Genomic DNA, 14,117 nt, shown 5'->3' with positions numbered 1-14,117 from the left:
TGTTTCTTCCGGTATTTCAGAGAAATTATACGCTTTTAAATGCCGTGTAAGAGCTCCTATCATAAATTGAGTTAGCTATTGCCAGTGAGTCAAACTAAAATTTTGAATTAAACACGAATTACTACAAAATCTAGTTTGTTTTAAGTAACTCCAATTTAATATAATTGCCATCTACTGCAGTCAAAAGAAAAATCTTGCGGGTACCAATTGCAGATACATTATGTCACCATAATAATATATATCGCGTATATATCACAAAAAAAACTAACGGCATTTTTCATTTATTACTATATATACTATATACTTAAAATTGTAGCTTTAGTACATGGCAAGAAGATTAAAGCACTAAACTTAGATATTTTGGGTTTAACACAAATTTCTTTGCGTATTAATAAGTTAGACACACATTCCATAAGTTTGTTTAATTATAATATCATCTGGCGTCCCATCCAATACAGCTAAAATATTTCATCATACTCCTTAAATTGTGAATATAAATACTAAATAACATTGTAAACGAATGATAATTCTACCAACCTTATAATTTATAAATATTTGAAAATTCCAGTCGTTTAATTTGTCAGAATAACATGCTAAACCTCAACTTAAACATAAGAAAATCCTAGGTTTTCGAGTTGATAAATGTTTTAAACTTTCGTGATTTTCAGTCATAACTACCACAACTGGACTTATCACGCTATGCAAGTAGGTAGGTCTACTCGTGACCACGGCCACTGTAATGTGGTTGAAACCTCAAGTCATGGTAATTAATATTCGCGTGATATGAATGAAAGTTTATTCTTCTTGGCAATGATAGTCTTTCCGAAAGCGCTGGTAGTTTTAAAAAATGACATGTAAAAGTGCCCATTGCTGCATTGGATTTATATACAGAATAAATGATTTGAATTTGAAAAAGTATTTGCATGCACATGTTCGGAAAGCGGCATTTGTGAGGGTCATGGTCATGATATTTCCTTATTATTTCATAAGTTCGTCAGTCTCGTAAGTGCCACACATTTGAAAATATGTGTGGATATTGTTTTCCGCATAAATACACAAAAAATGTATTCAAACTACTAAATAGCTTTAAACAGTGAAATTGGAAATGTGCGTGAGGCGATGCTTGATTGTAATACTAAATGTGCTTTCTTTTATTCAAACATAATATTATAATTAAAAATTCATTTCAAAACTAAAGGCTTATTTTTAGACAAAACTTCCCACGCTTTTACACTAAAAGGTATTAATCTAAATTAAATAAAGCTTACAGTAAAGTCGAAAGATGCTTTTGAATTGCGTGTTTGTAAACATTTTTATTATTATTCGTTGATGGCGGCCTCTGTCTACTTGTGCCAAAGGTATTAGATATGCAATTACAGAATTAACCAGTTCAACTCACTACTATAAGTCACCCAACCCAAGGGCTAATGGGTGAACACACTCACCACAGAAAAAGAACTTACGAGTACAAAAAGGTCGAAACTTATAGTCGGACTGTTCCTTACTTACAGTCATGAGATGAACTGTTTCACTTTTTAATTTTATGAATCATGTCTCACGACAATTAAGTAACATTAGAAATATAAAAAATACAGAAAAAATACATGTCTAAAAGGTAATAAATCCGGTTATAATTCTTCACTTTTTCTTTTGTGTTAAATATCACGCCATCGACGATAAACGGACCAGGATACAATTTTCCGATCTCCAAGGAACACCGTCTTAAGCACTCGTCTTTACCCGGACTATCCCGGACATATCTACATGTGAACCGCAGCTCTTGGTCATACGAGAAGATAACCCCAGACAGAGTAACTTTGATTAAATATGTGATAAAAATCAAAAGGCAGACTTCGATAACTCTTAGGCCTCTAGGTTGGCAACGCATCTGCAATCCCCCTGGTGTTGCAGTTGTCTATGGGAGGTGGTGATCTCTTACCATCAGAAGACCCACTTGCTCGTTTGCCATCCAGTCGAAAAAAAACTACTTAAGACGATCAGATATCTTATGGAAAACTGACATGGAAAATAACACAATGTTCATTTTACGTTATCGTTGACTTTCGTTATCGGCTAATCTTATTCTTAACGTTGTCACAAATCACAAATAAGTCAGATAAATAGTATTTAATTAATTTATCTGTCCTTTGTCTGTGGATTATCCCAGTTAATACCAAAAGGCTTTGTTTTTTATCACTAATAAAAATAGCTTTCATAATGCATATAATAAATATTTTAGTGAAAAATATCAAGATTACTTTCTTGCAATTTGGTAGCCACGTTTTACTCTATAATAACACAATGAAAATCAGATGCCGTTAAGCCGTCCGGTTTATCCTCCTCTTTTATTTCCCTGCATATTGCCTTGAAGAAAACTACCTGCTATCATACTCGTACTAAAGAAGCTATAAACATTGCTACTGCTACACATAATCAGAATTATACGTGCAGTCTATTTTTATTTTCCTATTTCTTGGAATCGAAACCTTTAAATAAATAGGATGATAAGTATTATTTCGTCAAAATTTCTTACTTTCATATTTTCATAATATTCGTAATGTTTAGGATTTAGGAGATGGTTGAGTTAGTTTGACTAAACATCCATGTAAATTCTTTGAAAGGGAATTTTAAACTAAAAAAATTAAGTCACCCCTTTGACGCCATACACTTTCAACATCGACCAATACAATATTTCTCGACCACAATTTATAAAAATTGCAGAAAAGTTATTTTTCCAACAATTTTATAGATAGGTTAAAAATTGAATTTTGGTTATTAAAAATGAAGCGTGGGTTATTGAATGAGCTTTATTTCAAGAAATAACATTCGGTTCCAATGATATATTTTTTTGTTTCCGGTCGAGAAAAGTGAATATGTAGACTAAACTAGCAAGGATTGCTCCAAGGAAAGGTCCTACCCAGTACACCCAGTGGGATGTCCATACCCCGGTTAGCAGTGCTGGGCCCAGAGAGCGGGCGGGGTTCATGCTGGCCCCTGTTAACGGAGCCCCCGCTAGAGACAACCCCGCGATTGTCAGGCCAAACTTTATTGGAGTCGAATCTTGATGCTTTTCGTTAACTGGATCCCAAATCGCGCACGTAATCAAACAAAGAGCTCCAGTTAAAACCATCTCAATGACCACAGCTTCCCAAACACCGATCCTCTCGTGAGGCAGCGTAACGCACACCGCTTCTGCAGACATATCTACTGGAGACACGTTGTACAGCACCCACGATGCGAAAATACTGCCAATACACTGAGCAATCAGATAACCGACACCCAAAACTATTGACGTCTTGCCCCAAAATACGGACAATAGAGTTATGCACGGATTCATGTGAGCACCAGAAATATGCCCGAACGTCTGGACATTAAACATGACGATCAACCCGAAACCGAACGGTCCGTACATAACCGGTTGTGGATTGTGTCCATCAATAGGTATGCAGGCCATGCATCCCAAAAATACCAGCAGTGTTGTCGACACTGCTTCTCCCAAAAGCGCTTTCCAGTTCGAGGCACACCATGACAGAACACCAGTTGATGAAAAGCCAACATCGGCAACTTTATCTTCGACAACCGTAACAAAGTTTTCCGCGTTCGTCACAGTCATTTTTGCAATGTTAGTTCACTTGTTAGAGACGATGTCACAGAACGAAAATTTCACACACATTGACCGATTCTCGTACTCTTTATAACTGTCTGGTCATTGTCCCTAACAGTAGTAATAAGTTTAATGGCAAATGGTCCTGTTAGATATTTGAAAGTGAATTTTCCCTCGAGAGCGACGCGTGCGTCAGCGCTGAGGTTAAAGTTTTATTGATGTCTCTGTATTATCCACTACTGGAAGATATAGTCGCAGATAATACAGATAGGAACTTGTTATCAAACCGGTTAAGTACAATAATAAAACCCGAATTACAAGCTCGCTCCACGTATAAATACACACGTTATACAAATAGAAAAAGATCAACTTGAGTGATCCTTAATGTTTTATGTAATAAAAATATCGTTATAAACTTCGTCATTTAAATTTTTCCTTTGTTTACACGGATTTTATGACTATACGTTAATTAAATCCGGTGGTACAGTTGCCGCTAGGTGGCAATGACACACTCAACGCAGCTACACCTACTTTTTTACGGAAAAAAATATTTTGATGCATTACATAATAATGAGTTCTTAACTTCTTCCAATTCAATGAGTGCTCCGTCAAACTGGATGCGGGCAATATATATTAATGGCGGCGTGCCCGCGCCCGCCTGGCAATTAATCAGAAGGACGGCTCCTTACCAAACACGGATTATAGTAAATGGTTGGGATTACATACGCACTACTTTCCCATTTTTCATATAGAGAAACAAAACTACGAGTATACTCGTTTTTAAAAAAGATAAATTTTAGGAACATAATCTAACGTTCTTTAGTTGGCCAATAACAAAAAAGTAAAACCGGCTCCAAAAAAATAACAAAAAATGGAACCGACTACAAAATCCTGGAAAATATTTTACTAGCACTAGGTACCGACTAGCTCGAAGTCGGTGCCTCAGCATGAGCCAGCAGGAATGGAACAATAGTCGTCTACCTCACCTACATGCATACTATGGGTTTCAATCCATCCTGCTGGGTCGTGCTGAGTCACCGACTTCGAGCTAGTACTAGTAAAATATTTTGAAGGATTTTGTAGTCGGTTCAATTTTTTATTATTTTTATTTTTTTTGGAGTCGGTTTTACTTTTTTGTTAAAAAAATTCTTTATCTCTCACTTTTTAGTGATTCGTAGCCAAAGTAAATCTCACAACGATTCCATGAAGCCCAAACATGGCTTAGCTACGTTGTTATATAACAGTTCCGTTGCCTACCTTCCGGCTTCAGCATTAGATCAGTTCGAAAGAATCATTAACTTAAAGCTGCTTATCTAGGTATATTAAATATAATCGTTTATAGACGAGCGAGCATTACTTAGCTGATGAGTTCCATTGGTCATCTACGGTCTTCTTCATCAGGTACAGTTTACCAAATGATACTTTCTGAATGTAAATGCTTATCTAAATGCTAAAAATGCCAAAATCGCCATAGGTGTGCCTGTAAAATTTGAGGTTTGCCCTCGATTTCCCTAGGATCCCATCATCAGATTTTGACTTGGTGACAATGAGACCACCTCAAAAAAGTACCCTTTCAAATAAAAAAAGATTTTTTAAAATCGGTCCACAATTGACTGAGTAATCGGCGAACATACAAAACCCCCGACTTAAAAAACGCCAGCAAAAATAAAAACGCCCGAAAAAAACGCTGCTTGATAAGACAATTAAAAAGTAAAAAATAATTATACGCTACCTAGCTAATGCCCGCGACTTCATCTGCGAAGAATTCGTTTATCTCTATCCCGCTATGCTGATTTCCCGCAAAATTAGCCTAAGTTAATTTAGTATAAAGTATCTAGTAATATTTTTTTATCTAAGAACCGCTAAGGTTAACATGCTAAGTACTCCCCCTACTTAAATACTCAGAGTGTACTAATATCCTGGCTGCAGCATCAGCTCATCTTGTTGCCACCATTGCATTGTATGTAGAATCAAATACTGATCAAAAGGAATCAAACACGACATATCTGCTGTTATTTTTCAAGAGTATACTGGTGTGCTGGATATCCTGGCTGTAGCATCAGCTCGTCGTGTTGCCACCACAGCATTGTATGTAGAATCAATTACTGATCAAAACGATTCCAAACACGACATATGTGCTATTATTTTTTATAGAGTGTACTAGTGTGCTGGATATCCTGGCTGCAGCATCAGCTCATCGTGTTGCCACCATTGCATTGTATGTAGAATCAAATACTGATCAAAAGAATTAAACACGACATCTCTGCTATTATTTTTCAAGAGTATACACCAGTATACTATAACAGTATACCCAAACACGATATATCTGCTATAGTTTTATTAAGAGTGTACCTACTAGTGTTCTGGATATCCTGGCTGCAGCATCAGGCCGAGAATTCCATAATCTTGCATAGCTATATAGCATACATGGGTGTTTCAAATTTTAGGTCCCAAATATGTTTGAAAGTAAAGTAATCCATTATGCGTCTAAGATTCCTACCGCAGCGAACAAAAGACCTGATGATCTTGAAACGGCTGAACCGATCTTGATAAATCATGTCTAAGATCCATCGCTAAAAAACCAGCTTTCAAATAAAAAAAACCGCATTCAAATCGGTCCACCCGTTGAAGAGCTACGGTGCCACAGACAGACACACAGACACACATAGCGGTCAAACTTATAACACCCCTCTTTTTCGTCGGGGGTTAATAAAACAAAATACAAACATTGGAACATAGAACCTCCTCCTTTTTTGAAGTCGGTTAAAAACAAACTGATTTAGGTATGTTATTTCCACATTTGAAACAAGAGGTTTACAATATTCTCCAGTTTTGACGTAATTTTGCAAAAATAGGTAAGTATATAGGGGGTCCTGGAATTATTCCGGAATCTTTTAGGAGGTTATGGGTCAGTTTGACTGGACACCCCTGTAATGGTTTTAAAGTATTCAAAGTATAGTCACGCCTTTGACACGGTACACTTTGAACATTGCTCAATGTATGAAAACGTTTGTTCAACTCATTAATAAAATCCAGAAAAACATTCAAAGAGGTCTTCAATCAAAGTAATCCTTATATTCGTGTGCAATTATTTTACTTACGTTTCTGAGCCTAGCGGATGCTAAACTAAATTTCTGTTTTTCTTCTGTTTCTGTTTGTATTACTATTTCTTAATATCTGGCACTTATTTGCCTTTGCACATAGAATAATTAAACTATGAGTAGTTGTTAACCTTTTATGAATGGATAAAGTAAATGCGTAGGTACTTAGTACAGTTACGAGCGTTAATTTGGGACCCACTTAAGACGGAATATCTGTCATTTTGTATGACAATTCAAAGGATTTTTTGACGAAATGAGTCCCAAATTAACGCTCGTGACCGTACCTTACTTGCAACTGTGAATAAAGTAATATAGGTGATTGATAGTTATAGATAACAAAAGTAATCGAGCTCATGGTTGTGAAAACGCAATTAGATAGGGCCAGGAGGGCTACTACGAAACTCGAAACTCGAAGTTCGTGTTGTGCGGTCTCTCTGACACTTATACTATTTAATACGAGAGCGAGAGGGACCGCATGACACGAACTTCGAGTTTCGTGTTTCGTAGTAGCCCTGCTGCACTGGACTTGTGAACCCGTACACAGAGGTTAAAAGTACAGCCATAAACGACACTGTTCTTGTACGGGACTCCGTTATTTGTTTTCGTTCTCTATCTGTAACGGTTAAACATAGATATCTCAAACTCCGACTGATGATAGAGGTGAATATACTACATCGTTTAACAAGTGCTAAAACTTTATAAATAAAATATTTTATATTTTTAAAGCTACGTTACTGCTTTAGCTCTAGGCGCTGTTTCACCATCCATTGATTAGCGTTAACCGACGGTTAAATGTGATGCTGTCTCCGTCTATTCGAACAAAACAAACACAGACGGCATCACATCTAACCGCCAGTTAACACTTATCAATGGATGGTGAAACAGCTCCTTAGTCTATTATTTTAATCTTCTTACTAATCTAGTCTATAGAGTAATCTGTACTTATGAAGTAAGTAATAGGTAATAATTAAATAAATATTTTACACACATAATTAATGCTACCCGATTGTCGTGAAATACATAATTTTTGATGGATTTATGCTTCAATCTTTCTATTGCCTTGCTTGATTATGATTACCGAGAAAACAATCCGTAATTACCGGAGATTTTAATCTTATTGATAAAATATAAAATTGAAAATTAACTGGTCTTAAACGTTGATTAGAATTAGTCTTGTCATGTAAGTAATAAATATTTTTTATTATGAATGTCAAATAAAGCATCAAGAACTATTTAGCTCACAAATTAACTGACTTCAAAAAAGGAAGAGGTTATTAATTCGGTACATAGTTTTTCTTTTTATTGTAGGTAACTCACTCACTTTACATAAGCAGCTTATGATAAGCTGCTTTTGTCCAAATGCAAAATGGCGGGATTTTTCCTTAGTATATTTTTTTCCTGGTATCCGCAATCAGTCGAAAGGCTAATCGGATTAATAGTACCTACATTAATAACAATAGTGTTCTTAATAGTACATCCGGGGCCCTAATCACAAATTCCACATCACATGCTTCAATAACAACATCAAGTGCGGGTAATTCGAAAACGTCAAACGAACATGATACTCTACACTGCGACTTCTCCCTGCAATGTGGTCGAGATGTCGAAGTAATTTTATCAATATTAAAGTGGTGATAAAGTCCCAAATGTGCAATTAATCATGGGTGATTATCGCGAAAATTTAAAACAATGTAAATGTACGTACATACTATGTCATTGTATGCCTATTTCCTAGGCATACTCTGCAGTCAATGTCTGCGTTGTTGTAAATACGTTGAGAAAGAGTCAAAATATTAGCGAGGGGAAGCGCCTTTAATAGGAGTTTTACTTAGGTATAACTGATATAAGTAATCTTCGTAGAATAGGAAACATGAAGTAAGTTTATCACTAGAGTGAAGACTATAACTCAGATTGAAATACGTAGTTAATTCGGACTATATGCGATAAAAAAAATGTTTTCTGTCTTTGTTTTTGACCCGACTTTAATTAGATAATCCAAAACATTCCTGACCACCAAAAAAAGGAACAAAACAAATTGTGTAAAAAAAAATTATGGTAGAGCAGTTAACTCCAACACAAATATAGTTATTTATATGCACGCACATATTCCTCACACAGGACGCGGGTGACTGGGCAGGCGCTCTGTTAAATTAATGACCTTAAAACAAAAGGGTTAATGGAAAACCCTGATAAAATTACCTAGTTACTTCAATAAGCAAAACATGTAATACTTAGATACACTGCCATCTCTACTACACCCTGGAGTGTACAGTTACAAATTACAAATCGTATCGTTCCTAAATAAAGATAGAACAATCTGTCATGCATACAGTCCTGCATTTGGAATGCACGGCGTGCGAACTCGTTCTCTTGCAAACTAAATGCATGTGCATGTGCAACCGCACTTTACGAGTATGAGCAGTTGCAAGCGGAACGTAACGTGACCTCTCCAATGATCCCTCTCCAATACATGCGTTTTTGTGGTCAACAAATTCACTAATGCAAAAATACACACTAAAATATGAGAATATAACATAGACATTTACATAGTAATCATGTAGGCTAAGTTTGCCTTTGTACGTGTATTTCAACGTTAATCAAGTGTGTACATTTCTTTATTTTTTATACTGTAAAGAGTTTACATAGAACACATACACAAATACCTACCTAGCATTTAATTAGTTAGTAGTATGCAGGACTAGGTATTTGGATGCTAACCTAAGATCTTAAGAAGTAGTTCGTGTTAAATGAAACAATAATTTCTATTTATTTTATACAGATCAAGGAAAAAGGCACATTAAACTCCAACTCCTAAATTTCACGAATACTATAGACAAATCTGGAGAAAGATACCATAAATGTTATGATGATGTAGGTCAGATTTAAACCCATTTGTCACGTTGAAGAAGCTATATTATATAAGAGCATTATTTCCAGCACCTTATAATTCCATAAAATACGTCTTACGCGAGAAAGCGCAATCTGAAAGCGGGCATGATTTGTTTAACTTCTGTTCAAGTGCTCTCAGGGGAAAAGAAAACGCCCCGCGACTCATTCTAATTGAAGAGAGCAGCTTTAGGTGCTCGGGTGGATTAGCGCAGTTGTAAATGCTAGGTATATCGCGAGTGGCGGCCTCTGGCGCTTGTTTACCTCGGAATCAAATTAACACGGGCCTGCGAGTGAATGATGACACTTTCATTTTAAACCTTCCACCTCGCAAAACAAACAATTAACGCGTGGGGACGTGTTCATTTGTAAACGCAAGTAAATAAGAGTATTTGAGAAGCATTCCAACTTGGAATGATTTTTCTGTCTGTATAATAATATATTGTTTGTTTTTGTGCCTATGGCACCGTGCACTTATTAATGCAGAAGTCACCGTAAAAATGCAAGGCTTATTGAATGGTAGGTAATAAGCCCCTCTTAGAGCTATGATATGACGATTGCCCCATTACAATAAAAGATAAAATATATATAAATAGTTTCTCTTAGTTAAGCGTGTAATACCTTTGATTTTGTAATTTCTAAAAAGTTAGACCCCAAATTTAGCTTGAATACAAAGCCGTAAAAGACAAGCTAAAACTATTTAGTATTTACCATCATTAGATAGAGAGAAATTACTCATGGCTCCAAGCATTTCGGGCATCTACCATGCGCTTCGTTAATTCTAACTCAACGTGGTTACATTACAATGTAAATGGTATACCATGTGGTGGTAATACGTACTACACTAGCACTGCCTAATCAGGCAGAATGGAAACTGTTGTTATTTGATGTGGTCCAATTACCGAACAAATGATTGATGATAGTTTATTAGACACTATTATTATACCTTCATATTTTTCGATGCAACTATATAAAATAACAAATTGCAGTTTCTTAAACTTAAAATTTGGTACAGATGAATACTTGTTACAGCTCCAATTTAGTTCACACAGATTCAATTCAGCGGTCTTGTTTGTAGTTTACGCATGACAAAGAGACCCTTTGTTAACAAAATCAAGCTATCTAGGTGTAAACGTTTGATCAATGAGTCAGTAATTTCCTTTCAATTTAGTTAGAAAACTAATTAGGATTCAAGGAAACTGGATACACCCATTGCAAACTGCTCAACAAAAATTCTCCATTAACAACTGAAATACATATTCTAAAATTGCTCATTCAGCAAGAAAAAGCGCTCTGTCCCCAACACTAATGTCTTTGGGTTGCCTCTGGAGCCTAATTAATTTCAAAGTAAACTCCCTTATTAATTTCAGCCCCTCAAAAGGTGCACCCGAACAATTACTGCGGAACAATAGGAAACTCCTGCACACGTTGAGGAAACTTGCTCCCGCTATCCGAGGCTAGCATTGTTTCCTTTACCTATTCATAATTTGTAATGCCTTATGTAAGAGTTTAACAAGTAATCTCAAGCATATTTCAAACAAACGATCAGTAAACCTGTGCTTGGCATCATCGCAAATGATCGATTTTATTATGACGATACAAGGAAGATTAGTAGCAAAGTAGTTTTATATCGACGATCTGATAATGTAATGAGTAATAATAAAACAATGATTAAATTACGGACGCTTATAATCACAATTCGACAGTACATTTTCTCACTTCATTCTTCATTGCACGCGACGCAGCTTGGGTCCAAATCACATCGACACACAGTAAAGGGCAGCGATCCGTCGAATGCCTTACTGTATTCCCAGAGCACCGAAACGCTGCCATTCGTGTACGCTTTACTGGAGTCAGTGTTTAGAGTCACTGGCTCACAGAAAACCTCATCAGATAAGAGCATACCGTTAGTCACAATCTCGTTCCCATCAAAATTGAACTTACATTTCCAAGGGGTAAACACCATGTACATGTAGATCTGAGTTATTTTCACGACTATACTCTCCGCTTTGCCATTTCGGATTGTCAATTTCTTCTCAGGCAAGGCGACTCTGGGGCAGAACTGAGAGCCTGCCATTAATGCCCTGATGTGTCCAGGGAATATGATATTGTCGTTTCCGCATGTGTCTTTAGTGCACTTTGCTTTGTTTACACACCATGAACAGGGTCCTTGAGATAAACATGAATAGCATGACTTAAAGTTTTTGCAAGCATCGCCTTCTATAGCCACGTCAGCGGGTTTGGTGAGGCATGGCAGCGCAATTGCCAGGAGAATTGTGATTATAAGTTTGAAAGTCATCGTTTCTGATCCTGTAACGAACATAAATAGTTTTTTTTTCAGTCAGTTTAGATGAACAATCTAAACGAAATTCGTGGTAGCCTAGTGCTTTGATCTCAATGACCTTACAGAATTGTGGATGCGAGCCCGGACTCGCATATCTGAGTGTCGGAATTTATGTGCGAAATTACATTAGAAATTTACCATGAGGCTTACGGTGAAGAGAACATCGTGAGAAGACCTGTATACACATGAAAAAAAAAATAAGTGTGTTTGTTGATGAATACTTAAAGATAGTATATTATATAGCTTGCTCCAAAAACTTGCCAAATCCCATTCGCAAATATTTAAATTAATAAACGGTGTTAAAGATTGGAAGTAGTATGTTTTATCATAATTATGATCAAGTATACGAGATTGTAAGAGTTCATCTGACCCACTTACGTGTCTAGTTTATTCCGGACTGTTGTTGAAATATATGTGGAGAGATATTTATATAAGCACTGAAACTTTCTTGTACTCGATTATAGTTATTATTAAATCAATTAATAATCTGCACTAGGTCAAACAACATAAATAATCGTAAAATATACTAACATAAATGACAAAATGATAAAAAGGTCACATGCTTGGCATTAGAATATACGCGTACATATGCACTAAAATACAAGAAAACGATGGGCTTGTACATGATAGAGATAATACATAATAGTATGCGAATACAAAATCGTAGTTTGGATTAATAGGCATACTAAATAAAAAGCAAAACAAATAACAATTACCTTATCCCCTTTCACGGGGTAGCTTTACCTCGAATTATAATGTCACCTAAATATCGCAAACCTTCAAATATTGGTATCGTTAGATTAAAACCAATTTAAAAAATATCCTTGGCGAATTATTTCTTATAGTAATATACAATTATTATTGAGAATGTGTGGTAAGTAGTTACTTTTGGTGTTATTAATTCTGGAAGTAAATTATCGTTCAAAGTTACTTGTGAAACAATTAAGTACCATTTTCACCCCTTACTTTGAACTCAAGAAGAAAACAATTTTGTGATTCCTATACTCTTGTTATACCTGTGTCTTCATCTTTCTATCATTTCGCCATTTGTTTGAAACACAAAGAAAAATTAACATACTTTCTTCTGTAGCAAATTTGTATTTTTTTTTACATTTCAGCGTTTTGTGATCTCTGGAAAAATATTATAGATACTTAATGCCAGTCACGTAATGTATCACGTGATAATCAATCAATTAAATTAATCTTATAGATCTACATGAAATTAAGTTAAAAAAACTCTTATCAAAAAATAGCATTATTATTAGGTATTTATTCACTCTTTCTACCAAAAAGTTCGTGTAAGTTTTTGTCCGACTTCATTTAAGTTTCTTGTCACTATCGGCTGTAAAAAGAAAAAAACCAGCCAAGTGCGAGTCGGACTTGCGCACCGAGGGTTCCGTACAAATTATTAAAAAATATATTAAAAATATTTTTATTATATGATGTAACTAAAAATTTATGCTTTTCGCCATTTTTCCTTACTTTTTATCTGTACTATAAGACGTTTCTTCATATCAAATTTCAAGATTCTGAGTTCACGGGAAGTACCCTGTAGGTTTTGATTCCTTTGCGAGTGTCGAAAATTTGCAGCATAAACGGCTGTATTTTTTGATTGCGTTGGTTTAGAAGTTTGACTTTTTCCTGAGAACCTGACTTGAGTATTTGATATAAATTTCAGCTTGATATAGCTCCACGCGTTCCTGAGAAAAAGGGTCTTGATAGACGGCCGGACGGACGGACAACAAAGTGATCCTATAAGGGTTCCGTTTTTTCTTTTCGAGGTACGGAACCCTAAAAAGAAATTTATCTTAAATTAGTTATGTATTTTATTATTTAAATACTATTTTAAAATTTTCATTTCAGATCGGTTATAAATACCATACCTACTGACTCGCGAATAGATAGTGCAGACTTATGGCTATGCTAATCGTTCTCAGATTATCTGTATAATTTTGCCTTTGTCCATCTGTTTCTTTTATAAATTCTATAGTTTTATGCATAATAAAGAATTATGCATACACTTAATTATAATATACATATGACCTCGTTTAAGATTAAACCTTTAGCAGGGAAGGTATTCTATGAAACATGTTATATAATCGGGCGGCAAATCACGTGTTTGTTTGTGCACATAATATTAACTTATTATTCGTATGATTTATATCTCCGACCTTAGATAACT

The 14,117-nt window shown here is 35.5% G+C and overlaps 2 protein-coding genes across 2 annotated transcripts; both read right to left on the bottom strand.

Annotated features, from left to right (window-relative positions):
• Positions 1-403: 403 nt before the first annotated feature.
• LOC141427517 (aquaporin-like) lies at positions 404-3,944 on the bottom strand. The gene has a single exon (XM_074087039.1). The coding sequence runs from the start codon at positions 3,611-3,613 to the stop codon at positions 2,813-2,815; it is 801 nt and encodes a 266-aa protein (XP_073943140.1). The 5' UTR covers positions 3,614-3,944; the 3' UTR covers positions 404-2,812.
• Positions 3,945-11,291: 7,347 nt separating this feature from the next.
• On the bottom strand, positions 11,292-12,327 carry LOC141427070 (uncharacterized). Its single transcript, XM_074086300.1, has 2 exons — positions 12,314-12,327; positions 11,292-11,901 (listed from the first exon to the last, which is right to left on the bottom strand). The coding sequence occupies exon 2, from the start codon at positions 11,888-11,890 to the stop codon at positions 11,312-11,314; it is 579 nt and encodes a 192-aa protein (XP_073942401.1). The 5' UTR covers positions 11,891-11,901; positions 12,314-12,327; the 3' UTR covers positions 11,292-11,311.
• Positions 12,328-14,117: the final 1,790 nt, after the last annotated feature.

Source organism: Choristoneura fumiferana, chromosome 4 (assembly GCF_025370935.1).
Source record: "Choristoneura fumiferana chromosome 4, NRCan_CFum_1, whole genome shotgun sequence".
Classification (NCBI taxonomy): Eukaryota; Metazoa; Arthropoda; class Insecta; order Lepidoptera; family Tortricidae; genus Choristoneura; species Choristoneura fumiferana.
The sequence above is the reverse complement of the archived record's forward strand: the minus strand, read 5'-3'. Positions and strand labels throughout refer to the sequence as shown.

Bases quoted from the DNA above. Each gene is read 5' to 3' on its own strand.
- LOC141427517 (XM_074087039.1), bottom strand. From the start codon at position 3,613: ATGACTGTGACGAACGCGGAAAACTTTGTTACGGTTGTCGAAGATAAA.
- LOC141427070 (XM_074086300.1), bottom strand. From the start codon at position 11,890: ATGACTTTCAAACTTATAATCACAATTCTCCTGGCAATTGCGCTGCCA.